Source organism: Pan troglodytes, chromosome 9 (genome assembly GCF_028858775.2).
Source record: "Pan troglodytes isolate AG18354 chromosome 9, NHGRI_mPanTro3-v2.0_pri, whole genome shotgun sequence".
Taxonomy (NCBI): Eukaryota; Metazoa; Chordata; class Mammalia; order Primates; family Hominidae; genus Pan; species Pan troglodytes.
Window position 1 is genome coordinate 76,893,076 of NC_072407.2, and position 27,126 is coordinate 76,920,201.

Below are 27,126 nucleotides of genomic sequence, written 5' to 3' on the forward strand. Positions count from 1 at the left end.
AATGTAATGCACTTTCATCATCCGAAACCACCCACCCCACCCCAGTCCATGGAAAAATTGTCTTCCACAAAACCGGTCCCTGGAGCCAAAAAGGTTGGGGACTGCTGCATTATAGTAAAACTGTGATTGTAAGTATAACCCTTTCCTGAGTTTGAGTTGTTCTAGAAAATTACTGAACCTGAGTGGGTTGTGGAAACTCTTGAATTTATCACCAGTTGGTCAAAGTGTGGATAGCCTGGGGACTCCCAAACTTGTGGCTGGCCTCTGAAGTGAAGGAAATCTTTTTGGGAACTACCCTCACTTGTGGGCTTTGTGCTTGTGGAGTCTGCACAAACTCAGGGGTCAGCGTCAGAATAGTACAGCAGTATAATACGGGGCTTTTGACTTGCTTTGACCAATAGAATGTGGAGAAGTGACACTATTTCAATTTCAGAACTTTTCAATTCGCCCTTGCTCTCTTGAAACCCTGATGCTGTAATGAAACCATACTGCAATGTAGCCCAGGAGGAAAAGACCACAAAGAGAGAAGATGCCAAGCCATGCCAGCTGTGTACCTGAGCCCAGCCTGCAGCTACCCTGCCAGCTAAATGCAGCTGTATAAGTGAGCCTTGGTGAAGCCAGTGGAATCACTTCGTCGACTCAATTGTGAGTGGTGAAAAATAATGAATTGTTATTGGGTTGGTTTGGTAAGCAGCTATAGTTAACTGATAGAATTTCTCACACAGTTCTATCTGTGGGGAGTATACTGAGCTGCCTCTCAAGGATGCAGGTTGGCTAAATGAAGAGATATACTATTTATTGTAAATGAATAAATCAATATTTGGTTTACATGTACCAGTCCCCATGAGCATCTGCCATGAGAGAAAAAACAATTTTCTGTGCTGATGAAAATCAAGGGTCTAAGCCTGTGACATCAACGATTAGGTCCTGGATAGTGGTGTATCTGGCAAGGACTTTTCCAGCTTTGGGGAACTCTTGTTAAGGAGCTGCTGGTAGCAGCCCCACTTCAATGCCAATTTTATCACTTGAGGCAGCTGCCATTATTACATTATGCTAAACAGCATGTGAGAACAATGAAAGTTAGACTAGGCAGGTAAGGTCAAGACATGTCTGTCTGTGGCCAGCACAGGACCTGGTACAGGTAAGGTCAAGACATGTCTGTCTCTGGCCAGCACAGGACCTGGTACATGATAGGTACTTGGCAACTACCTATTCAATGAATGGGCTTCCTCAGTGTGATCTATAGAAATGACTCTCATGGCTCCATTATTTTATTTGATTTTGTCTATTAAAATTAATGTTCTAACTCAGGAACACAAATATAAAGTAGTCAGTTCCTACCTCTGAGGTTGAAAATCCAGGGTAAGATGAAAACACAACCTCTGAAACAGAAGAGAAACAGAATGAAGGTTGGTGAGAGCGCTGATTGATGCCTAGAGCACCCAGGATATAGGTCTGCCATCCACTGTGTGCAGCAGGGCACCTCCTAGAGGGAGTTCTCATTGGTCCTCAGCCCCAGTGCTAACTAGGAAGAGGAGCTGGCTGTGACATGCATCAGGTAATAAGTCCCTTTGCACTTAGGATAAAATACAAACTGCTTATCTAGTCCTCTGATGTCCTGCATGATCGGGCCCCTGCCTACTTCTTCAGTCTCATTTCATGATACTCTCTCCCTCATTCACTGTATTTCAGCCACACTGACTGACCTTCAATCTGACTTTAAAGCACATAAGCACTTTCGAGTCTCAGAATTACCGGGGAGTCCATACTGAGCAGAAAGCTAACCAACTGTCTTAGAAGAGAAAAATGTATACAGAAGACATTCTGTCAGAGGATTTGGAAATATTTCTTATATTAGTAGAAACAGAATGTGTTGAGCCAGTGAATTCAGGAGAGATACCAAGAACAACCAGCACACAGTCATAAGGAGGAGGCTGCAGAGTGATTTCATTCTTGGGACCGTCAGAATGAGATGAGTCTAACAGCTGAGTTCAACCTAACACAGCATAGCATCTGCTGGGACTAGATCCTGTGCAGACATTGCTCACCTTTACCCTAGTTAACCGACACCTTCTACATGTTAATGATATTATAATGAGACAAGTCACATGAAAATGAAGAAAACAGTAATAGGAGATGGAACAACATGGCATAAATAACTTCTCCTGTGATGAGGGTCTGCAAGGGAGTTTGGGAAAGCTTTGTGCAATGAACAAAGTAGGAATTCCCTGGGGGATGGGCCACGGTTGCAAGTGTGAGTGCTAAGCAATGAACCCTAGAAAACAACAGCACCTCTAGAAAGATGGGCACACTGTCTGAACGCGCATCCTGCTCTCCCCACAATCACAGGAATTACTGCATTTTAAGCTTCTGATTGAGGATTGTTATACAAAAAGACTGAATAATCAAGAATCTCCTACTATTTGAGGAAAATTAACAATATAAAAAAGGGAAGAATTATCACCTGAATAAAAACAGTTTATTTAACAAAAGTTATAAAAACTTCAAAACAGAATCATTAGTATCCTCTGAGAAATTCAAAAGTTTCACTCCTGAAACAAAAGCAGATGGTTGTGGAAGCAAAGCTACTAACAAAGCTGTAAATTTATAATGGAAATAACTCATACATGTGCTGGATAGAAGAATGGACCCAGGTGAAGAACTAATTCATAAAATGGAAGACTGAGTGGAGAGACTCTCAGAATGCAAAAAGGCAGAGAGAAGATGGTGGAATAGAAAGTAACCCACTCATGTCCCCTCACAACCACAAAAATTCCACACCCGCCCACAGTCAAAAGTCTCTCTGCAGGAGCATCAAGATTCAGGTAGGAGTTTTTGAAACCCTGGTGGATCCCAAGACATTGAAGGATTGTTTTGAGGGCACAGACCAACACCCAAGTGGCTGATCCACCAAGCTTGCTCCCCAGTTCAAGCCTAGAAACACCCCAGGCTTCCAAGGTCCTGGGCTACAGCCATATTTGGCCTTGAGCCTGCAATCAAAACCATCTGCAGAGAGGTCCAGAAGGAGTAGGGCACACTAGTGCCTTGGTGGAAAGGCTTGTCTGCCTGCTGACATTGATCTTAGCAGTAAGCCTGAAAGTTGCCGTTTTTCTGATCCACCCCCTCTCAGCTGAGGTCCCTGCTCACAGCCTCTTGCACAAGGACCCAGAGGGAGACTCACCTATATCTTGCAGCCTGAGGCTCCCAGATGAGTTCACCAACTTCTGTCCCACAGCAAATTCTGAGGGGACCCAGTTTGAGACCTGGTCCCTCCAGCTGCAATCAGAGAACTAACCAGACTGTGCAGGGACTTGCTGGAAGACACATGCCCCTCTGAGCCAATGAGGCTGGGCTTTCTAGCCTTTACCCTACAGCAAATCCTGAGAGGACCCAGTCTCAGCTCTGACCCCTGTCACTACAGTGGAGAATTATCCTATCTGTGCTGAGACCTGCTGGGAGACACATGACTGTCTGGGCCAACAAGATGGGCTTCTTCCCATATCAAATCCTAACGGGGCCCAGTGTCAGCCCTGGCCCCTCCTGCTGCAATCAGGTTACTATCTCATCTGCATAGGGACTTGCTAGGAGACACATGCCCCTCTGAGCCAATGAGACTGGGCTCTCCAGCCTCTACCTCACAGCAGATCCTGAGGAGGCCCAGTCTGCGATTTGGCCCCGCCTGCTGTAGTCAGGGAACTATCCTATCTGTGCAGGAACTTGCTAGGCAATGTGCACCTCCCTAAACCAAGACAGGGCTCTCTAGCCTCTGTTCCACAGCAGATCCCAAGGGGGCCTATGGTCAGTTCCAGCCCCTCCCTCTACAATCAGGGAATTATTCCATCTGTGCGGAGACATGCAGGCAGATGTGTGCCTGTCTGAACCACCATGACAGGCACACCAGCCTCCATCCCACGGCAGATCCCAAGGGGACCCAGTCTCAGTTCTGGCCCCTCTTGTTGCAGTCAAGGAACTACTTGTGCAGGGACCTGCTAGGTGACATACACCTGTCTAAGCCAATGAGATGGACCACCAGCTTCATTCCTACAGCAGATCCCAACATGCCCCAGTCTTAAATTCAGTCCCTCTGGCTACAGCTGGGACCCATCCTGCCCATGCAGAGACCTGCTGGGAGGCACACATATCTGGGCCACTGGGACAGTGTTCTGGACTCAGGTCCCCTTGGCCAACATTCCCACATAGCCCCAGTCCTGTGTTTGGGTCTTCCTAGAGCCATTTGGGCCAGAAAGCCACACCAATCTTAGTCTTAGCAAGACTTGCAGCAAGCCTGGGTTTAGACCATCGCTCAGTGCTGAGATGCCAGTAGTGGTCCCAAGCTCAGGAAATGTAACAGTCAGTCTGCCTAGAATCCCTGGAAGTCCCTCTGAAGAAGGACAGGCACACACAAAGCCAGACTACAAAGGCAAAAATAAATACCTAATATTTCAAGGCACGGATATCATCACACTTCTACAAACATCAGGAATATTCAGGGAAATATGACGTCACCAAACAGACAAAATAAGATGCCAGAGATCAAACATAAAGTAATAGAGATGTGTGATCTCTCAGACAAAGAATTCAAAAGAACATTTTTTTGGGTTTTTTTAATTTTTTTGTTTTGTTTTGTGCTTTTTTTGGAGACAGGCTCTCATTCTGTCACCCAGGTTGGAGTACAGTGACATGAACATGGCTTACTGCAGCCTCAACCTCCTGGGCTCAAGCAATCCTCCCACCTCAGCCTCCCATGTAGCTGGGACCACAGGCATGCACCACCATGCCTGGTTAATGTTTTTATTTTTTTGTAGACATGGGAGACTCACTTTGTTGCCAGGCTGGTCTTGAACTCCTGGGCTCAAGCAATCTTCCTACTTCAGCCTCCCAAAGTGCTGGGATTATAGGCATGAGTCACTATGCCCAGCCAAAACAGATGTTTTAAGGAAGCACAGTGAACTTCAAGAAAACACAGAGAATCAATTCAGAAATTTACCAGAAAAATTTAACAAGGAGATTGAAATAATTAAAAAAAAAAAAAAAAAAAATCAAAGAAATCCTGGAATTGAAAAATATAATGAATGAAATGAAAAAGTCAACAGAGAGTATCAACAGCAGAATTAATCAAACAGAGGAAAGAATCAGTGAGCTCAAAGATTATATGAAAATATACAGTCAGAGGAGAAAAAAGGAAGAAGAATGAAAAGGAATAAAGAAAGCTTGCAGGATCTATGGGACAACATCAAAAAAGAAAATATTAGGGTTGCTAAAGTTAAAGAGGGATATGAGAAAGACAAAAGGGGTAGAAAGCTTATTCAAAGAATAACAGAAAACTTTCCAAATCTGGAGACTGGGTGGGTGTGCACGTACCCCACCATGCCATTACTGCCAGCATAAGCACACCCACTTCCACTGCCACTGCCAGCATGAACATTAAGCATGGACACCAGTGGTCCTGCACCCTGGCCCATCCAAAGGATGGCACCTTCAAAGATTGATGGAATACCAGCCCACACAGATGAGAAAGAACCAGACAAGAACTCTGGCAAATCAAAAAGCCAGAGTGTCTTTTTACCTCCAAATGACCACACTAGTTCTCCAGCAATGGTTCTTAAACAGGTTGAAATGACAGAAATGGAATTCAGTATATGGATGGGAATGGAGATCACTGACATTCAGGAGAAAGTTGAAACCCAATACAAGGAATCTAAGGAATAAATAAAATAATATGGGAGATGAAAGATGAAATGGCCATGTTAAGAAAGAAGCAAAGTGAGCTGATACAGCTGAAAAACTCACTTTAAGAATTTCAGAATACAACTGCAATGTTAACAGCAGAATCAACCAAGCTGAGGAAAGACTCAGAGCTGAAAGACTGGCTCTTCAAAATAACTCAGTCAGACCAAAATAAAAAAATAGTAAGGAAGAATGAGCAAAACCTCTGAGAAATATGGGATTATGTAAAGAGACCAAAAATATGACTCATTGGTATCCCTGAAATGCAAGGAGAGAAAGCAAGCAATTTGGAAAACACATTTCAGGTTATCATGCATGAAAATTTCCCCAACTTTGCTATAGAGGCCAACATTCAAATTCAGGAAATGCAGAGAACCCCTGGTGAAATACTACACAAGAAGACCATCCCCAAGAAACATAGTAATTGGATTCTCCAAGGTCAAAATGATAGAAATGTTAAAGGCAGCTAGAGAGAAAGGACAGGTCACCTACAAAAAAACCCCATCAACTAACAAACAGCAGACCTTTCAGCACAAACCAGAGGAGAATGGGGGCCTATAGTCAATCTTTTTTTTTTTTTTTTTCTGAGACAGAGTCTCGCTCCCGTCATCCAGGCTGGAGTACAATGGTGTGATCTTGGTTCACTGCAACCTCCGCCTCCCAGGTTCAAGTGATTCTCATACCTCAGTCTCCCCAGTAACTGGGATTACAAGCATGCGTCACCACACCTAATTTTTTGTATTTTTAGTAGAGACAGGGTTTCACCATATTGGCCAGGCTGCTCTTGAACTTCTGGCCTCAAGTGATCCACCTGCCTCAGCTTCCCAAAGTGCTAGGATTACAGGTATGAGCCACTGCGCTGGGCTCAACATTCTTAAAGAAAAGAATTTCCAACCAAGAATTTCATATCCAGCCAAGCTAAGCTTTGTAAGTGAAGGAGAAATAAGATCCTTTTCAGACATGCAAATGCTAAGGGATTTCATTACTATCAGACCAGATATGCCTACAAGAGGTCTTGAAGGGAGTGCTAAACTTGGAAAGAAAAGACTGTTACCGGCCACTACAAAAACACACTTAAGTAAATAGACCATTAACACTATAAAGCAACCACATGAACAAGTCTGCATAATAATGAACAAATCCTCACATATCAATATTAACTTTGAATATAAATGAGCTAAATGGCACAGAGTGATCAGTTGAATAAAGAAGCAAGACCTGATGGTATGCTGTCTTCAAGAGACCCATCTCACATGTGATGACACCCATAGGCTCAAAGCAAACAGATGGAGAAAAATCTACCAAGCAAATGGAAAAGAGAAAAAAAGCAGGGGTTGTTGAAATTATTCTAAACTCAGACAAAACAGACATTAAACCAACAAAGATTAAAAAAAAAGACAAAGAAGGACATTATATAATGGTAAAGAGCTCAATTAAACAAGAACTATCCTAAATATATATGCATCCAACAGAGGAGACCCAGATTCAAAAAGCAAGTTGCTTTTAGAGACATATAAAGAGACTTGGATAAACATACAATAATTGTGCAGGACATGAATACCCCAATAATAATATTAGACAGATCATTGAGGCAGAAAACTGACAAAGATATTAATGACCTGAACTCAATACTTGACCATATGGACCCAACTGACATCTACAGAACACTCCACCCCAAAACAACAGAATATACATTCTTCTCAGCTGCACGTGGCACATATTCTAAAGTCAACCACGCAATCAGATATAGAACAATCCTCAGTACAATTTAAAAAAAAAATGAAATCATACTAACCACACTCTTGGAGCACAGCACCATAAAATAGAAATACTAAGAAAATTGTTCAAAACCATATAATTACATTGAAATAAACCTGCTCCTGAATGACTTTTGGGTAAATAATGAAATTAAGGGAGAAATCAAGATATTCTTTGAAACTAATGAGAACAAAGAGGCAACATACTGATACAGGAGGTAGAAAGAAATTATTTAGGCAGATAGGGTAAAAGAGTCCAGCAAAGCTTCCCTTTTAGCAAGAAGCAGCCCAAGAAATTATTTTTTTCTAACAAAGGGCAGCCTGAAAAACTGAGCTGAAAACATAGATAAGCAAGCTGGAAGTTTGCACGGGGGAATGCCAGCAGTTGTGCCAATAGAAAAGGGCTACCTGGGAGCCAGGCATGTCCAACATGGAGGCTCCGTCTTTTCTTTTTTTGTTAATATGTGTACAGTAAAGGGATGGGCAACATGGTGCAGGCCAGGCAGAGGACCTGCCTGCATATTAGAAGATTAGTATGGGGGCAACCATTTTTTTGTGCCCTATGCAAATGACAAACCTAGTTCTAATGAGTTTTTCATACCCTATGCAGATGGCACACCTGGTCCAACCAATCTTTCACACCCTATGTAAATCAGATACTGCCTCCTCATCAGGCACCTATAAAAGCCCCTGCATTTAACCACAGATCTGACAAGCCATTTCTCTGGGATCCCGCTCTCCAGCAGAAAGCTATTCTCTTTCACCTATTAAACTTCCACTCTTAACCTCACTCTTTGTGTGCCCAGGTCCTTGATTTCCTCAGCCATGAGACAACAAACCTCGGGTATCACCCCCAACAATGAGGCCACTTCATTGTGGGGCCCATCTGGGATCCAAGGTAGATTCATCAGAAGGGTGAGTATAGGAGCAGACCCCAAATCTTTACTTTCATTTTGGGGCCTTCTGCCCTCCATTTTAAAATAAAACCAAAAACACTCGGTGTCTGATGGTCACCTAGATGCCCTTAGGGAATGCCACCCATCTCAAGACTTAGACGACAGGCTTGCTCGGGAGAACTTAGTGAATCCCTTGGTACCCTCAGGGTGCTGGGAATGTTGACTCTGTTTCATACCAGTTTCCTTTCATGGAGAGCCTAGCTATTGCATGGGGCTGGAAGAGGTCCAGAGGCAACTGATAGTTCCTGGCCAGGGCTATACCCAGGTGTTACCCGAAGGCTTCTGGATTAACCTCAGACTCTGACTGCCCACTGAGCATCAGTAACAGGATCTCCAAGCTTTTCCTATTGCATTTTTCCTTCTTTCCTGTTGACTGCCATGTCTCCTATCCCCTCTCTGTATGAAATGCTGTGGGAATTTTTACACTTCAGGGACATAATCCTGTTAGATAGGATCAGCAAATGCCATAGTAACCAGGAATATAATGCAAAGGATTGCCATTTTTGTGATTTTCTAGGAATAGAAAGGATCTCCCTTTCCCCGGCAGTGAGCATCTCTCTCTACCCCCTTGGTCTGGAGATCACATGGTATTTCAAGGTCTACAGCACCACCTAGTGGAATAGAAATCCTCTCCATGAGGTACCTTGTCAGCCCTTTGCCTAAACACTCTAGTTTTCCAATTCTCCTCCCCTTTTGTACTCCTCTACTAGAGGCCAGGCTTTATGCTCCTTCTGTGAATGGGAAAACTCAACAATGAGGAGGAAAATGTCCTCCAAAACCAAATTTTAGTTTTGATATTGTCCCATCAGCAGGAAAACCACCATTCAGTTCCTACATTCTTTTAAGGCACCTATTCTGCCTCTCATTAAAATGGTACTTAAATAGTAAGGGGATGTAATGTCTTAAAGTTAACCAGAACCACTGCCTAACAATAAATATTTTAGTCCAGGCCATAATAGCAGTATAGAGCTCAACCCAGTACACTCTCTCCATTAAGGGGCCTTGCAAATACAACTGTTACATAGTCTTTCCCAAGAGCCATCTATCAGGTAGCCACATAGATCACAGAAGTTAGGAAGTCAAAGGGAAATCACCAGTGGAGGATTAGAGTTGCATGGGTGAGTGTGACTAAATCCATCACTTAGCTTCTCTAGATCCATGCCTGAGGGACATGCCTGCATCCAAGAGTAGCACCTTTTAACAGATGCCGAGGCTCAGGGAACTAAGAAGGGAAAACAGTTGGGGGATGCTCCCATTGTCTTCCTGTCTACCTTGGGCCATTCTAAAGGAAGGAGGGGAATAAGGGACTCCTTGTCTCCCCTAGCTTTCTAGCCATCTTTAGCCTGCACCCCTCTCAAGTGAATTCTGAAGCACTGAGACTCCTTTAATCCTGAAACTGCTTTTGCACAAGGGCATGGCCTTCTTACTAGACCTTTGCATGCACTGGACAATCAACCAAGCTCTTTTAGCAGTCATATCAGGCAATCCAAAAGGTAATGATTCCCCAAAACTAAAAAAGCAACTTCAGGCAGCTATTGAGTGTCCCGGCTCTTCCTGTCCCCCTTATTTAGGGCCCCCTCCAACTGTGCCATCAGCTCCTCTAGTTCCACTATCTCCAAAATTCCCCACTCCCCCAGCTTCACTCTTACCCCTGCAGGAAATGACCAATGGAGGTGATGCCACTAGGGTTCAAGTTCCTGTCTCATTGCATGACCTTAGGCAAATAAAGGGATACTTAGGCTGATTTTCTGATGACTCCGATAGGTATAAAGAAGCTTTCCAAAATTTAACTCAGGTGTTTGACCTCTCATGGAGAGATGTTATGCTGCTCCTAAGCCAAACCCTAACCGCAGCTGAAAAGCAGGCAGCTCTGCATGCATCAGAGAAATTTGGAGACAAGCAGTATGTTTCTTACAGTAGGCCAAAAAGGAAAAGAGAAAATAGGGAAGGTGAAGAGATAGGGGAACCATCATTCCCAGTAGAGAAGAGAGGCAGTACCTCTTGACAACCCTGATTTGGAACCCTGATGACTCCACAAATGAATGGAAAAGGAAACACTTATTAATGTGCATATTGGAGGGCCTACAAAGAACTAGGAGAGCCAAACCTCTTCATTACTCTAAACTGTCCAAGATAAACCAAAAGCCAGATGAGAATCCTGCAGCCTTTATGGAAAGGCTGAGAGAAGCACTAATAAAACACACCTCCTTATCCCCTACTCAGTCAAGGGACAGCTAACCCTCAAGGACAAGTTTATTACACTGGCAGCTCCCAATATTAGAAGGAAACTGTAGAAGCAGGCTATAGGACCAGATAGCACCTTGAAAAACCACTTGAGGGTGGTTACCTTGGTCTTTCATAATAGGGACCAGAAGGAGGCCCTGGAGAAAGAGAGGAAACACGAGAGAAGGCAGAGGCTCTAGTAGCTGCTTTGCAAACTTGCAAAGTCCAGGATCCCCAAGGTGTATCCATTAGTTGCTACCAGTGTGGCAAGCCAGGGCACTTTAAGAAGGAGTGCCCAGGCAGCAAGTAGAAGCCACCCCAACCATGTCCAGCCAGTGGTTGGGACCACTGGAGATCAGACTGCCCCTGGAGATGGAGGTCACTGGGTTCAGAACCAGTCTCACAGATGGTCCAACAGGACTGATGGGTCCTGGGGTTCAGACCCCTGGCTCCAGCAGCTGAAACTGTCATTACTGCACAGGAGCCCCAGGTGATTCTGAAAATTGAAGGAAGGAAGGAAGGTGGACCTTCTTCTAGACATTGGAACCAGTATCCCTCTTCTCCCTAATCCAGGCCTCCCCTTTTCCCATAGCATGACCATGATGGGCATCTCAGGTAAAGTTCTAACCTGATATTTTTCTCAACCCCTTAGTTGTACTTGGGAGGACCTATTATTTACTCATGCCTTCTTACTCATGCCTGAAAGTACCACTCCTTCATTAGGCAGAGACATTTTAGCTTGCATGGGGGCCAGCATCCTTATAGCCCCAAGACAAACTCTTTGTCTCCCCCAGATGGAAGCTATTATTAATCCAGAAGTGTGAGCAACTCAAGGAAAAATAGGCCAGTTCAGATCCATCTTAAGGATCCCACTTCTTTTCTTAACCAGAGACAATATCCCCTAAAGCCAAGGCTAGGAAGAGGCTAGAAGCCATTATTAATAACCTGAAAATGCAGGGCCTCCTCGAACCTTGTAGCAGCCCCTGCAACACCCCAATATTAGGAGTGCAAAAACCCAATGGAGAATGGAGACTAGATCAGATCCTCCACATCATTAATAAGGCCATAGTTCCAACTCATCCAGTGGTCCCTAATCCCTATACTTTGCTAACCCAAATACCTGAGGGAACTAAATGGTTCAGTCCTAGATCTAAAGGATGCCTTTTTCTATATAGCGTTACATCCTGACTCTCGATACCTGTTTGCCTTCGAAGATCCCTCTGGCCAGATGCCAAGTTAACATGGACAGTGCTGCCTCAGGGATTTTGAGACAGTCCCCGCTTGTTTGGACAGGTACTGTCAAAGGACCTCTCTGAGTTTTCCCATCCTCAGGTCAGGGTCTTGCCATATGTAGATGACATACTGTTTTGTGCCCCAACTGAGGAAGCATCTCAGGAAGGCAGTGAAGCTCTTCTTAATTTCTTAGCCAACAGAAGATATAAGGTTTCAAAATCTAACGTCAAGCTTTGCCAAACCTCAGTGAAGTACCTGGGTGTAGTGTTGTCTGAAGGGACCAGAGCATTAGGGGAAGAAAGGAGTAAGCCAATTTCCTCCTTCCCCCTCCCTAAAACCTTCAAGCAACTAAGAGGATTTGGGGGCATTACAGGATTCTGCAAACTCATCTTGGTATGGTGAGATAGTTTACCCCCTATATCACCTCACAAAAAAAACTCAAGGCCGGACACGGTGGCTCACACCTGTAATCCCAGCACTTTGGGAGGCCAAGGTGGGCGGATCATGAAGTCAAGAGATCAAGACCATCCTGGCCAACATGGTGAAACCCCGTCTCTACTAAAAATACAAAAATTAGCTGGGCATGGTGGCACACGCCTGTATTCCCAGCTACCCAGGAGGCTGAGACAGGAGAATCGCATGAACCCGGGAGGTGGAGGTTGCAGTGAGCTGAGATCACGCCACTGCGCTCCAGCCTGGGTGACAGCAAGACTCCGTCTCAAAAAAAAAAACAAACAAAAAACTCAAGTGGCTAAAACTCATTTCCTAACCTGAGAACCTGAAGCTCAAAAGGCCTTTAATCAGTTAAAACAAGCCTTACTTAAGGTACCAGTCCTCAGCCTTCCCATAGGGAGGGTCTTCAATCTTTTGTATCAGAAAGGAAGGGAATGGCCCTGGAAGTTTTAACTCAAGCCCGAGGACCAGCTCAACAGCCAGTGGGCTCCCTAAGTAAGGAACTTGATTTGGTGGCTAAAGAATGGCCATCATGCCTCTGAGCCATTGCCAAAGTGGCCCTACTGATACCAGAGGCCACCAAATTAACCCTGGGAAATAGCTTAACTGTTTATACCCCACATAATGTAGCACGATTGCTGTCCTCTAAGGGATGCCCTTGGCTAACAGAAAGCTGACTCCCTAAATATCAGGCTCTGATATTAGAAGGGTCTACAATCCAGTTAAAAACTTGCTCTTGCCTAAACTCAGCCACTTTCCTCCCCAAGGAAACTGAGGAACCTGAACATGACTGTGAACAAGTTGTGGTACAGACCTACGTAGCCAGGGAAGCTCTCAGGGAAACTTCCCTAGAAAATCCAGATTGGATGCTCTTCACAAATGGAAGTTCCTTTGTGGAACAAGGAGTCTGTAAGGTGGGATATGCAATGTACACTCTGAATGACATTGAAAGTGCACCCCTCTCCCCAGGCACAAGCATTCAACTAGCTGAACTGATAGCTCTTACAAGAACACTTGAATTAAGCAAGGGAAAGGTAGCTAACATTTACACAGAATCCAAGTATGCTTTCTTAGTTCTTTATGCTCATGCTGCCATTTGGGAGGAAAGACACTTTCCTACTACTAAAGATAACCTATAAAATACCATCAGGAAATTAACAAGTTATTATCCTCAGTTTTCCTTCCACGAGAGGTAGCAGTGATGCATTGTAAGGGACATCAGAAGGGAGCAGATGAAGTAGCCTAAGGAAACAAGTTAGCTGATGAGGCAGCCAAGTCAGCAGCAAGTCAGCCTCAGGGCCTCAATGCACTTGAAGCCCCTCTAATCTGGGAAGGCTCCATAAGAGAAATTAAGCCTCAGTACTCCCCTGCAGAGGCAGAGTGGGCCACTTCTCAAGGGTATACTTTTCAGCTCTCAGGATGGCTACAGTAAGAGGATGGCAAACTCCACTTGCCAGCCTCCCGCCAGTGGAAAGTCCTTAAGATCCTTCATCAAGCTTTTCACTTGGGAAAGGATAAAACTTATCAGTGTGCCCAGAGATTTTTCAGGAGAGAACTTAATAACAGTCAAGCAGCTTGTTAGTGCTTGTGAAGTCTGTCTTAAAAATAATCCCCTTGGCTGGGCACGGTGGCTCACACTGTAATCCCAGCACTTTGGCGGGTGGATCACTTGACATCAGGAGTTCGAGACCAGCCTGGCCAACATTGCAAAACCCCATCTCTACTAATAATACAAAAAAAATTAACCAGATGTGGTGGTGCACGCCTGTAATCCCAGTTACTTGGGAGGCTGAGGCACGAGAATTGCTTTAACACAGGAGGTGGAGGTTGCAGTGAGCTGAGATCACGCCACTACACTGAAGCCTGAGCAACAGAGTGAAACTGTGTCTCAAAATAATAATAATCCCCTTAACAGGCATCTCCTTCCTCCTCAAACCTAAAGGATGGGAAGCCATCCAGGGAAGGACTGGCAGATAGACTTCACCCACGTGCCAAAGAAGAAGGACATCCAATACATCCTGGTATGGGTAGATACTTTCACTAACTGGATAGAAGCATTTCCATGCTGTACAGAAAAGGCCTCCAAGGTAATAAAAGTGTTTGTTAGTTAATGAAATAACTCCCCACTTTAGTCTACCTAAGTGCCTTCAAGGTGACAATGGCCCCTTGCTTAAGACAGCTGTCACATAAGGGGTCACAAAGGCACTAGGCATACAGTATCATCTCCATTGTGCTTGGAGACCCCAGTCCTCAGGAAAGGTAGAGAAGACAAACGATATTATCAAAAGACATCTCAGAAAACTGTTCCAAGAAACTAACCTTCCTTGGGTCACTCTTCTTCCCATGGCTTTACTGTGGGTAAGAAATACCCCTTCAAAGTTAGGTCTGACCCCATTTTAAATGCTGTATTAACAGCCTTTCCTTACAAGTGATTTTCTATTAGACCAAGACACCTCTAAATTGGTTAAGCATGTAACCCCCCTAGCTCACTTCCAACAGGAATTAACACAACTAGCAGAAGCCCAACCCCCCAAAATAGGACCATCATTATTTAACCCAGGAGATGTGGTATTAATAAAGACTCTGCCCTCTGTCTCCCTACCTAAGCCCAAGTTAGGAAGGGCCCTACACTGTTCTTTCAACCCCTCAGCGATAAAAGTCACAGGAATGGACTCCTGGATGCATCACTCAAGTCAAAGCCTGGAAACCTGAGAGAGAGAGCAACCCCAGACAGCCCAGAGGAATGTCCTGGATATCCATGTGAAGAAATAGGAGATCTTAAGCTGAAAATCATAAAAGATAAGTAAATGAGTAAGGGCTATTCATCCTACTCAGTCCCACTCCTACCTTATCAGATACTTTCAGTTATTTCTACTTTTCCTCTCGAGATTCGCTGTGAGATACTAGAACTTCTTTTTGATGCATACTTGTGGGAAGATTTTGATTATCCATGAGATTACACTTGTAACTTCATAGACTCCCAAAGGGAAATTCTTGGTGAGTAAAATTTAAGATGGAAATTATCTACTACACCACCCTTGTGTAAATTGTTATACTTACTCTGCTATTTGCAGTAGGACTATATACTGTGGTACCTGCAATGTAGAATTCTGGATGGAATATTCTAATTGCTGCAATATTCTGCCTAATTTTTACAACAGGATTAATAATTACAGGAAGGATTTAGCCAAGGTTAACACTAAAGTTACTCTAGCCACCCAATAATGTGTTCCTCCCAATCACATCACAAGTCATAAAAGATAGCCCAGGCCTACAATTATCTTCTAATGGCAAGTCAAGGGGGAATATATGTTTTTTTTCAAAGAAAAATGTTGCTTTTATATTACACTTCTGGTAAAGTACAGCGACATCTGGTGGAGGCAACTAGTATTATAACCCATCAAATGGCTATCAGGTATCAAACTCTACTGTCATGGTTATAGCCTATAGTACCCCCACTAATAATGGGATTCTTTTTTTTTATTTTTTATTTTATTATACTTTAAGTTTTAGGGTACATGTGCACACTGTGCAGGTTAGTTACATATGTATACATGTGCCATGCTGGTGCGCTGCACCCACTAACTCGTCATCTAGCATTAGGTATATCTCCTGATGCTATCCCTCCCCCCTCCCCCCACCCCACAACAGTCCCCAGAGTGTGATATTCCCCTTCCTGTGTCCATGTGATCTCATTGTTCAATTCCCACTTATGAGTGAGAATATGTGGTGTTTGGTTTTTTGTTCTTGCGATAGTTTACTGAGAATGATGATTTCCAATTTCATCCATGTCCCTACAAAGGACATGAACTCATCATTTCTTATGGCTGCATAGTATTCCATGGTGTATATGTGCCACATTTTCTTAATCCAGTCTATCATTGTTGGACATTTGGGTTGGTTCCAAGTCTTTGCTATTGTGAATAATGCCGCAATAAACATACGTGTGCATGTGTCTTTATAGCAGCATGATTTATAATCCTTTGGGTATATACCCAGTAATGGGATGGCTGGGTCAAATGGTATTTCCAGTTCTAGATCCCTGAGGAATCGCCACATTGACTTCCACAATGGTTGAACTAGTTTACAGTCCCACCAACAGTGTAAAAGTGTTCCTATTTCTCCACATCCTCTCCAGCACCTGTTGTTTCCTGACTTTTTAATGATTGCCATTCTAACTGGTGTGAGATGGTATCTCATTGTGGTTTTGATTTGCATTTCTCTGATGGCCAGTGATGATGAGCATTTTTTCATGTGTCTTTTGGCTGCATAAATGTCTTCTTTTGAGAAGTGTCTGTTCATATCCTTTGCCCACTTTTTGATGGGGTTGTTTGTTTTTTTCTTGTAAATTTGTTTGAGTTCATTGTAGATTCTGGATATTAGCCCTTTGTTAGACGAGTAGGTTGTGAAAATTTTCTCCCATTTTGTAGGTTGCCTGTTCACTCTGATGGTAGTTTCTTTTGCTGTGCAGAAGCTCTTTAGTTTAATCAGATCCCATTTGTCAGTTTTGGCTTTTGTTGCCATTGCTTTTGGTGTTTTAGACATGAAGTCCTTGCCCATGCCTATGTCCTGAATGGTAATGCCTAGGTTTTCTTCTAGGGTTTTTATGGTTTTAGGTCTAACGTTTAAGTCTTTAATCCATCTTGAATTAATTTTTGTATAAGGTGTAAGGAAGGGATCCAGTTTCAGCTTTCTACATATGGCTAGACAGTTTTCCCAGCACCATTTATTAAACTGGGAATCCTTTCCCCATTGCTTGTTTTTCTCAGGTTTGTCAAAGATCAGATGGTTGTAGACAAGCGGCGTTATTTCTGAGGGCTCTGTTCTGTTCCATTGGTCTATATCTCTGTTTTGGTACCGGTACCATGCTGTTTTGGTTACTGTAGCCTTATAGTATAGTTTGAAGTCAGGTAGTGTGATGCCTCCAGCTTTGTTCTTTTGGCTTAGGATTGACTTGGCGATGCGGGCTCTTTTTTGGTTCCATATGAACTTTAAAGTAGTTTTTTCCAATTCTGTGAAGAAAGTCATTGGTAGCTTGATGCAGATGGCATTGAATCTGTAAATTACCTTGGGCAGTATGGCCATTTTCACGATATTGATTCTTCCTTCCCATGAGCATGGAATGTTCTTCCATTTGTTTGTATCCTCTTTTATTTCTTTGAGCAGTGGTTTGTAGTTCTCCTTGAAGAGGTCCTTCACATCCCTTGTAAGTTGGATTCCTAGGTATTTTATTCTCTTTGAAGCAATTGTGAATGGGAGTTCACTCATGATTTGGCTCTCTGTTTGTCTGTTATTGGTGTATAAGAATGCTTGTGATTTTTGTACATTGACTTTGTATCCTGAGACTTTGCTGAAGTTGCTTATCAGCTTAAGGAGATTTTGGGCTGAGACAATGGGGTTTTCTAGATATACAATCATGTTGTCTGCAAAGAGGGATAATTTGACTTCCTCTTTTCCTAATTGAATACCCTTTATTTCCTTCTCCTGCCTAATTGCCCTGGCCAGAACTTCCAACACTGTGTTGAATAGGAGTGGTGAGAGAGGGCATCCCTGTCTTGTGCCAGTTTTCAAAGGGAATGCTTCCAGTTTCTGCCCATTCAGTATGATATTGGCTGTGGGTTTGTCATAAATAGCTCTTATTATTTTGAAATACGTCCCATCAATACCTAATTTATTGAGAGTTTTTAGCATGGAGGGTTGTTGAATTTTGTCAAAGGCTTTTTCTGCATCTATTGAGATAATCATGTGGTTTTTGTCTTTGGTTCTGTTTATATGCTGGATTACATTTATTGATTTGCATATATTGAACCAGCCTTGCATCCCAGGGATGAAGCCCACTTGATCATGGTGGGTAAGCTTTTTGATGTGCTGCTGGATTCGTTTTGTTAGTATTTTATTGAGGATTTTTGCATCAATGTTCATCAAAGATATTGGTCTAAAATTCTCTTTTTTTGTTGTGTCTCTGCCTGGCTTTGGTATCAGAATGATGCTGGCCTCATAAAATGAGTTAGGGAGGATTCCCTCTTTTTCTATTGATTGGAATAGTTTCAGAAGGAATGGTACTAGTTCCTCCTTGTACCTCTGGTAGAATTCGGCTGTGAATCCATCTGGTCCTGGACTCTTTTTGGTTGGTAAGCTATTGATTATTGCCACAATTTCAGCTCCTGTTATTGGTCTATTCAGAGATTCAACTTCTTCCTGGTTTAGTCTTCGGAGAGTGTATGTGTCCAGGAATTTATCCATTTCTTCTAGATTTTCTAGTTTATTTGCATAGAGGTGTTTGTAGTATTCTCTGATGGTAGCTTGTATTTCTGTGGGATCAGTGGTGATATCCCCTTTATCATTTTTTATTGCATCTATTTGATTCTTCTTTTTTTCTTTATTAGTCTTGGTAGCAGTCTATCAATTTTGTTGATCCTTTCAAAAAACCAGCTCCTGGATTCATTAATTTTTTGAAGGGTTTTTTGTGTCTCTATTTCCTTCAGTTCTGCTCTGATTTTAGTTATTTCTTGCCTTCTGCTAGCTTTTGAATGTGTTTGCTCTTGCTTTTCTAGTTCTTTTAATTGTGATGTTAGGGTGTCAATTTTGGATCTTTCCTGCTTTCTCTTGTGGGCATTTAGTGCTATAAATTTCCCTCTACAAACTGCTTTGAATGTGTCCCAGAGATTCTGGTATGTTGTGTCTTTGTTCTCGTTGGTTTCAAAGAACATCTTTATTTCTGCCTTCATTTCGTTATGTACCCAGTAGTCATTCAGGAGCAGGTTGTTCAGTTTCCATGTAGTTGAGCGGTTTTGAGTGAGATTCTTAATCCTGAGTTCTAGTTTGATTGCACTGTGGTCTGAGAGACAGTTTGTTATAATTTCTGTTCTTTTACATTTGCTGAGGAGAGCTTTACTTCCAAGTATGTGGTCAATTTTGGAATAGGTGTGGTGTGGTGCTGAAAAAAATGTATATTCTGTTGATTTGGGGTGGAGAGTTCTGTAGATGTCTATTAGGTCCACTTGGTGCAGAGCTGAGTTCCATTCCTGGGTATCCTTGTTGACTTTGTGTCTCATTGATCTGTCTAATGTTGACAGTGGGGTGTTAAAGTCTCCCATTATTAATGTGTGGGAGTCTAAGTCTCTTTGTAGGTCACTCAGGACTTGCTTTATGAATCTTGGTGCTCCTGTATTGGGTGCATATATATTTAGGATAGTTAGCTCTTCTTGTTGAATTGATCCCTTTACCATTATGTAATGGCCTTCTTTGTCTCCTTTGATCTTTGTTGGTTTAAAGTCTGTTTTATCCGAGACTAGGATTGCAACCCCTGCCTTTTTTTGTTTTCCATTGGCTTGATAGATCTTCCTCCATCCTTTTATTTTGAGCCTATGTGCGTCTCTGCACATGAGATGGGTTTGCTGAATACAGCACACTGATGGGTCTTGACTCTTTATCCAATTTGCCAGTCTGTGTCTTTTAATTGGAGCATTTAGTCCATTTACATTTAAATTTAATATTGTTATGTGTGAATTTGATCCTGTCATTATGATGTTATCTGGTTATTTTGCTCGTTAGTTAATGCAGTTTCTTCCTAGTCTCGATGGTCTTTACATTTTGGCATGATTTTGCAGCGGCTGGTACTGGTTGTTCCTTTCCATGTTTAGTGCTTCCTTCAGGAGCTCTTGTAAGGCAGGCCTGGTGGTGACAAAATCTCTCAGCATTTGCTTGTCTGTAAAGGATTTTATTTCTCTTTCACTTATGAAGCTTAGTTTGGCTGGATATGAAATTCTGGGTTGAAAATTCTTTTCTTTAAGAATGTTGAATATTGGCCCCCACTCTCTTCTGGCTTGTAGGGTTTCTGCCGAGAGATCCGCTGTTAGTCTGATGGGCTTCCCTTTGAGGGTAACCCGACCTTTCTCTCTGGCTGCCCTTAACATTTTTTCCTTCATTTCAACTTTGGTGAATCTGACAATTATGTGTCTTGGAGTTGCTCTTCTCAAGGAGTATCTTTGTGGCATTCTCTGTATTTCCTGAATCTGAACATTGGCCTGCCTTGCTAGATTGGGGAAGTTCTCCTGGATAATATCCTGCAGAGTGTTTTCCAACTTGGTTCCATTCTCCCCATCACTTTCAGGTACACCAATCAGACGTAGATTTGGTCTTTTCACATAGTCCCATATTTCTTGGAGGCTTTGCTCATTTCTTTTTATTCCTTTTTCTCTAAACTTCCCTTCTCGCTTCATTTCATTCATTTGATCTTCCATCACTGATACCCTTTTTTCCAGTTGATCGCATCGGCTCCTGAGGCTTCTGCATTCTTCACGTAGTTCTCGAGCCTTGGCTTTCAGCTCCATCAGCTCCTTTAAGCACTTCTCTGTATTGGTTATTCTAGTTATACATTCTTCTAAATTTTTTTCAAAGTTTTCAACTTCTTTGCCTTTGGTTTGAATGTCCTCCCATAGCTCAGAGTAATTTGATCGTCTGAAGCCTTCTTCTCTCAGCTCGTGAAAGTCATTCTCCATCCAGGTTTGTTCCGTTGCTGGTGAGGAACTGCGTTCCTTTGGAGGAGGAGAGGCGCTCTGCTTTTTAGAGTTTCCAGTTTTTCTGTTCTGTTTTTTCCCCATCTTTGTGGTTTTATCTACTTTTGGTCTTTGATGATGGTGATGTACAGATGGGTTTTTGGTGTGGATGTCCTTTCTGTTTGTTAGTTTTCCTTCTAACAGACAGGACCCTCAGCTGCAGGTCTGTTGGAGTACCCTGCCGTGTGAGGTGTTAGTGTGCCCCTGCTGGGGGGTGCCTCCCAGTTAGGCTGCTCGGGGGTCAGGGGTCAGGGACCCACTTGAGGCAGTCTGCCCGTTCTCAGATCTCCAGCTGCATGCTGGGAGAACCACTGCTCTCTTCAAAGCTGTCAGACAGGGACATTTAAGTCTGCAGAGGTTACTGCTGTCTTTTTGTTTGTCTGTGCCCTGCCCCCAGAGGTGGAGCCTACAGAGACAGGCAGGCCTCCTTGAGCTGTGGTGAGCTCCACCCAGTTCGAGCTTCCGGGCTGCTTTGTTTACCTAATCAAGCCTGGGCAATGGCGGGCGCCCCTCCCCCAGCCTCACTGCCACCTTGCGGTTTGATCTCAGACTGCTGTGCTAGCAATCAGCGAGACTCCGTGGGCGTAGGACCCTCCGAGCCAGGTGTGGGATATAATCTCGTGGTGCGCCGTTTTTTAAGCCCGTTGGAAAAGCGCAGTATTTGGGTGGGAGTGACCTGATTTTCCAGGTGCCATCCGTCACCCCTTTCTTTGACTCAGAAAGGGAACTCCCTGACCCCTTGCGCTTCCCAAGTGAGGCAATGCCTCGCCCTGCCTTGGCTCGCGCACGGTGTGCACACCCACTGACCTGCGCCTACTGTCTGGCACTCCCTAGTGAGATGAACCCGGTACCTCAGATGGAAATGCAGAAATCACCCGTCTTCTGTGTTGCTCACGCTGGGAGCTGTAGACCAGAGCTGTTCCTATTCGGCCATCTTGGCTCCCAGCAGGATTCTTAATATTCACCAGCAGGATTCTTAATATTCATATTCAAACCCTATATTCTAAACCGTCTTGTAAAATTTATCTCTTCTTGCCTAGAAGCTATTAAACTCCAAATGGTGCTGCAGATGGAACCACACATGGACATGCCTTTCTTCCAAGAACCTTTAGATCAACTCCAGAAGGAGCCTTAGCTGCTGTTCCCCACATGATGCCCCTCTTCAGCAGGAAGTAGCCAGAAAGAGTTGTCCTCCAATACCCCTACCAGCTGTAGTGTTTCCACTCCTCAGCAGGGAAATATGATACAGGGGGTAGAAAGAAATTATTAAGGCAGATAGTGAAGGTAAAAGAGTCCTCAGTAGAGCTTCCCTTTTAACAAAACGCAGTACAAGAAATTATTTTTTTCCAGCCAGGCACGGTAGCTTATGCCTGTAATCCCAGCACTTTGGGAGGCTGAGGCAGGCAGATCACTTGAGGTCAGGAGTTTGAGACCAGCCTGGGCTAACGTGGTGAAACCCCATCTTTACTAAAAATACAAAAATTAGCTAGGTGTGTTGGGGCACACCTGTAATTCCAGCTACTCAGGGGGCTGAGGCAGGAGAATCACTTGAACCCACTGCACTCCATCCTGGGTGACAAAGCATTACTCTGTCTCAAAAAAAAATTATCTTTTTCCAACAAAGAGAAGCCTGAAAAATCAAGCTGCAAACATAGATAAGCGAGCTGGAATCTTGCACAGGGGAATGTCAGCAGCTGTGTCAATAGAAAAGGGCCACCTGTGGGCCAGGCATGTCCAACATAGAGGCTCCATCTTCCCTTGTTTTGTTTGTTACCACATGTACAGTAAAGGAATGGGCAGTGTGGCACAGGCCAGGCAGAGGACCCACCTGCATAATAAAATTTGGTTAGGGGTGACCAGCTTTTCATACCCTATGCAAATGGCACAGCTATTCCTAACCAGTTTTTAGTGTCCTATGCACACCTGGTCTAATCAATCTTTTGCACCCTATGTAAATCAGAAACTGCCTCCTCACCAGGCACCTATAAAAACCCCTGCATTTCACTGCAGATCCAGCAACTTATTTCTCTAGGACCCCTCTCTCTAGCAGGGAGCTATTCTTTCTTTCACCTATTAAACTTACGCTCTCTTAAACTCACTCTTTGTGTGTCCATATCCTTTATTTCCTTGGCCATGAGACAATGAACCTTAGGTATCACCCTAGACAACAGGGCTGCTTCAATACCAGAATCTCTGGGACACAGCTAAGGTAGTGTTAAGAGGGAAATTTATAGCATTAAATACCCACATCAAAAAGTTAGAAAGATCTCAAATTAACAACCTAATATCACAACTAGAGAAACTAAAGAAACAAGAGGAAACCAACCCCAAAGCAAGCAAAAAACAAGAAATAACCAAAATCACAGCTGAAGTGAAGAAAATTTAGATGCAAAAAACTATTCAAGAGATCCACAGCCTGGATATGGTGGCTAATGCCTGTAATCCCAGCAATTTGGGAGGCTGAGGTGGGATGGTTTCTTGAGCTCAGGAGTTTGAGACCAGCCTGGGCAACACAGTGAGACCTTGTCTCTACAAAATATCAAAAAATTAGCTGGGTATGATGAAGTGCACCTATAGTTCCAGCTACTTGGGAGGCTGAGGTGGGAGGATTGCTTGAGTATGGGAGGTTGAGGCTGCTGTGAACTGAGATCATGCAACTGCGCTCCAGCCTGGGTGACAGAGTGAGACCCTGTCTCAAAGAAAAGAAAAAAGATCAACAAATACAGGAGTTGGTTTTTTGAAAAAGTTAATGAGATAGAGACTGCTAGCTAGATTAATAAAAGACAGAAGATACAAATAAAAACAATTAGATATGACAAAGGGATGTTACCACTGACCCCACAGAATTACAAAAAACATCAGAGACTACTACGAACATATGAGGTATAAAACCTAGAAGAAATGGATAAATCCATGGACACATACAACCACCCAAGACTGAACCAGGAAGAAACTGAACCCCTGAATAGACCAATAACAAGTTCTGAAACTGAATCAGTAATAAAAAGCCTGCCAACGAAAAAAAGCCCAGGACAAGACAGAGTCATAGCCAAATTCTATCAGGTGTATAAAGAACTGGTACCATTCCTACTGAAACTATTCCAAAAATTGAGGAAGGACTCCTCCCTAACTCATTCTTTGAGGCCAGCATCATCCTGATACCAAAACCCACCAGAGACACAACAACAACAAAATTTCAGGCCAATATCCTTGATGAACATAGATGCAAAAATCCTCAAAAAAATACTGGCAAATCAAATCCAGCAGCACATCAAAAAGCTTATCCACCATGATCAAGTAGGCTTTATTCCTGGGATGCAAAGTTGGTTCAACATATGCAAATCAATAAATGTGATTTATCACATAAACAGAACTAAAAACAAAAACCACATGATCATCTTAATAAATGCAGAAAATGCTTTTGATAAAATTCAACATCATTCATGTTTAAACCTCTCAATAAACTAGGCATTTAAGGAATAAACCTTAAAATAATAAGAGCCATCTATGAGAAACCCATTGCCAACATCATACTGAATGGGCAAAAGCTGGAAGCATTCCCCTTGAGAACTGGAACAAGACAGGATGCCCACTCTCACCACTCCTATTCGATATAGCACTGCAAGTCCTAGCCAGAGCAATCAGGCAGGAGAAAGAAATGAGAGGCCTCCACATAGGAAGAGAGGAAGTCAGACTATCTCTGTTTGCAAACAATGTGATTCTACACCTAGGAAACTCCATAGTCTCTGCCCAAAAGCTCCTAGATCTGATAAACAACTTCAGCAAAGTTTCAGGATACAAAATCAATGTACAAAATTCAATAGCATTTTTATACACCAACAACCTCCAAACTGAAAGCCAAATCAAGAACACAATCCTGTCCACAATAGCCACAAAAAGAATAACATACCTAGGAATACAGCTACGAGGAAGGTGAAAGATCTCTACAACAAGAGTTATAAAACACGGCTTAAAAAAAAAAAAATCAGAAATGACACAAACAAATGGAAAAACATTCCATGCCCGTGATAGGAGGAATCACTACTGTTAAACTGGCCATATTGCCCAAAGCAATTTATAGATTCAATGCTATTCCTATCAAACTACCAATGCCATTCTTCACCAAATTAGAAAAAAGTATTTAAAAATTTATAAAGAACCTTTAAAAAAAAGCCTGAATAGCCAAGGAAGTCCTAAGCAAAAAGAGCAGAGCTGGAGGCATTATGTTACCCAACTTAAAACTATACTACAAGGCTACAGTAACCAAAACAGCATGGTACTGGCACAAGAACAGATACATAGGCCAATGGAACAGGTTAGACAGGCCAGAAATAATGCCACACACCTACAACCATCTGATCTTTGACAAAGTTGATGAACACAGACAACAGGAAAAGATTCCCTATTCAGTCAATGATGCTGAGATAACTGGCCAGCCATATGCAGAAGATTGAAACTGAACCCCTTCCTTACACCATCTACAAAAACAAACTCAGGATGCATTAAAGACTTAAATGTAAAACCTAAAATTATAAAAATTCTGGAAGATAGCCTAGGAAATACACTTCTGGACATAGGACTGGGCAAAGAGTCCATGACAAAGATGCCTAAAGCAAATGTGACAGAAACAGTAACTGACAAATGAGACCCAATTAAACTAAAGGGCTTTTGCCTAGCAAAGGAAACTATCAACAGAGTAAACAGATAAAGTATAGAATCAGAGAAAATATTTTCAAACTATGCAACCAACAAAGGTCTACTATCCAGAATCTATAAGGTACTTAAATTTATAAGCAAAAAACCACCCCATTAAAAAGTAGGCAAACGACATGAACAGATACTTTTCAAAAGAAGACATAGTGGGGTGCAGCCAAGATGGCCGAATAGGAACAGCTCCAGTCTACAGTTCCCAGCGTGAGCGACGCAGAACACAGGTGATTTCTGCATTTCCAACTGAGGTACGGGGTTCATCTCACTGGGGAGCATCGGAAAGTGGGTGCAGGACAGTGGGTGCAGCGCACCGAGTTTGAGCCGAAGCAGGGCGAGGCATTGCCTCACCCGGGTAGCGCAAGGGGTCAGGGAATTCCCTTTCCTACTCAAAGAAAGGGGTGACAGACGGCACCTGGAAAATCGGGTCACTCCCACCCTAATACTGCGCTTTTCCAACAGTCTTAGCAAACGGCACACCAGGAGATTATATCCCACACCTGGCTTGGAGGATCCTAGGCCCAAGGAGCCTCACTCATTGCTAGCACAGCAGTCTGAGATCAAACTGCAAGGCAGCAGTGAGTCTGGGGGAGGGGCGCCCGCCATTGCCAAGGCTTGAGTAGGTAAACAAAGCAGCCAGGAAGCTCGAACTGGGTAGAGCCCACCGCAACTCAAGGAGGCCTGCCTGCCTCTGTAGACTCCACCTCCGAGGGCAGGACATTGCCAAACAAAAGGCAGCAGAATCCTCCGCAGACTTAAATGTCCCTGTCTGACAGCTTTGAAGAGAGTGGTGGTTCTCCCAGCATGCAGCTGGAGATCTGGAGAATGGACAGACTGCCTCCTCAAGTGGGTCCCTGACCCCCGAGTAGCCTAACTGGGAGGCACCCCCCAGTAGGGGCAGACTGACACCTCACATGGCCAGGTACTCCTCTGAGACAAAACTTCCAGAGGAACGATCAAGCAGCAACATCTGCTGTTCACCAATATCTGCTGTTCTGCAGCTTCCACCGCTGATACCCAGGCAAACAGGGTCTAGAGTGGACCTCCAGCAAACTCCAACAGACCTGCAGCTTAGGGTCCTGACTGGTAGAAGGAAAACTAACAAACAGAAAGGACATCCACATCAAAACCCCATCTGTACGTCACCATCATCAAAGGCCAAAGGTAGATAAAACCACAAAGATGGGGAAAAAACAGAGCAGAAAAACTGGAAACTCTAAAAATCAGAATGCCTCTCCTCCTCCAAAGGAATGCAGCTCCTCACCAGCAATGGAACAAAGCTGGATGGAGAATGACTTTGACGAGTTGAGAGAAGAAGGCTTCGGACGATCAAACTACTCCAAGCTAAAGGAGGAAGTTCGAACCCATGGCAAAGAAGTTAAAAACCTTGAAAAAGAATTAGACGAATGGCTAACTAGAATAACCAATGCAGAGAAGTCCTCAAAGGACTTGATGGAGCTGAAAACCATGGCACGAGAACTACGTGACGAATGCACAAGCCTATTTGATCAA

The 27,126-nt window shown here is 43.4% G+C and overlaps 1 protein-coding gene across 50 annotated transcripts in view; it reads right to left on the reverse strand.

The window, feature by feature from the left end:
- The window catches only part of XRRA1 (X-ray radiation resistance associated 1), a 107,806-nt gene that overhangs the window by 20,678 nt on the left and 60,002 nt on the right, over positions 1-27,126 (reverse strand). For 43 of the 50 annotated variants that reach the window (XM_009423769.5, XM_009423761.4, XM_063783231.1 and 40 more), the window contains one exon: positions 1,342-1,382. The exons of the other annotated variants lie outside the window; for them this stretch is intronic. In XM_009423769.5, the coding sequence (XP_009422044.1) occupies positions 1,342-1,382 (41 nt within the window). The remainder of the gene's footprint in view (positions 1-1,341; positions 1,383-27,126) is intronic. 50 annotated transcript variants of the gene reach the window in all.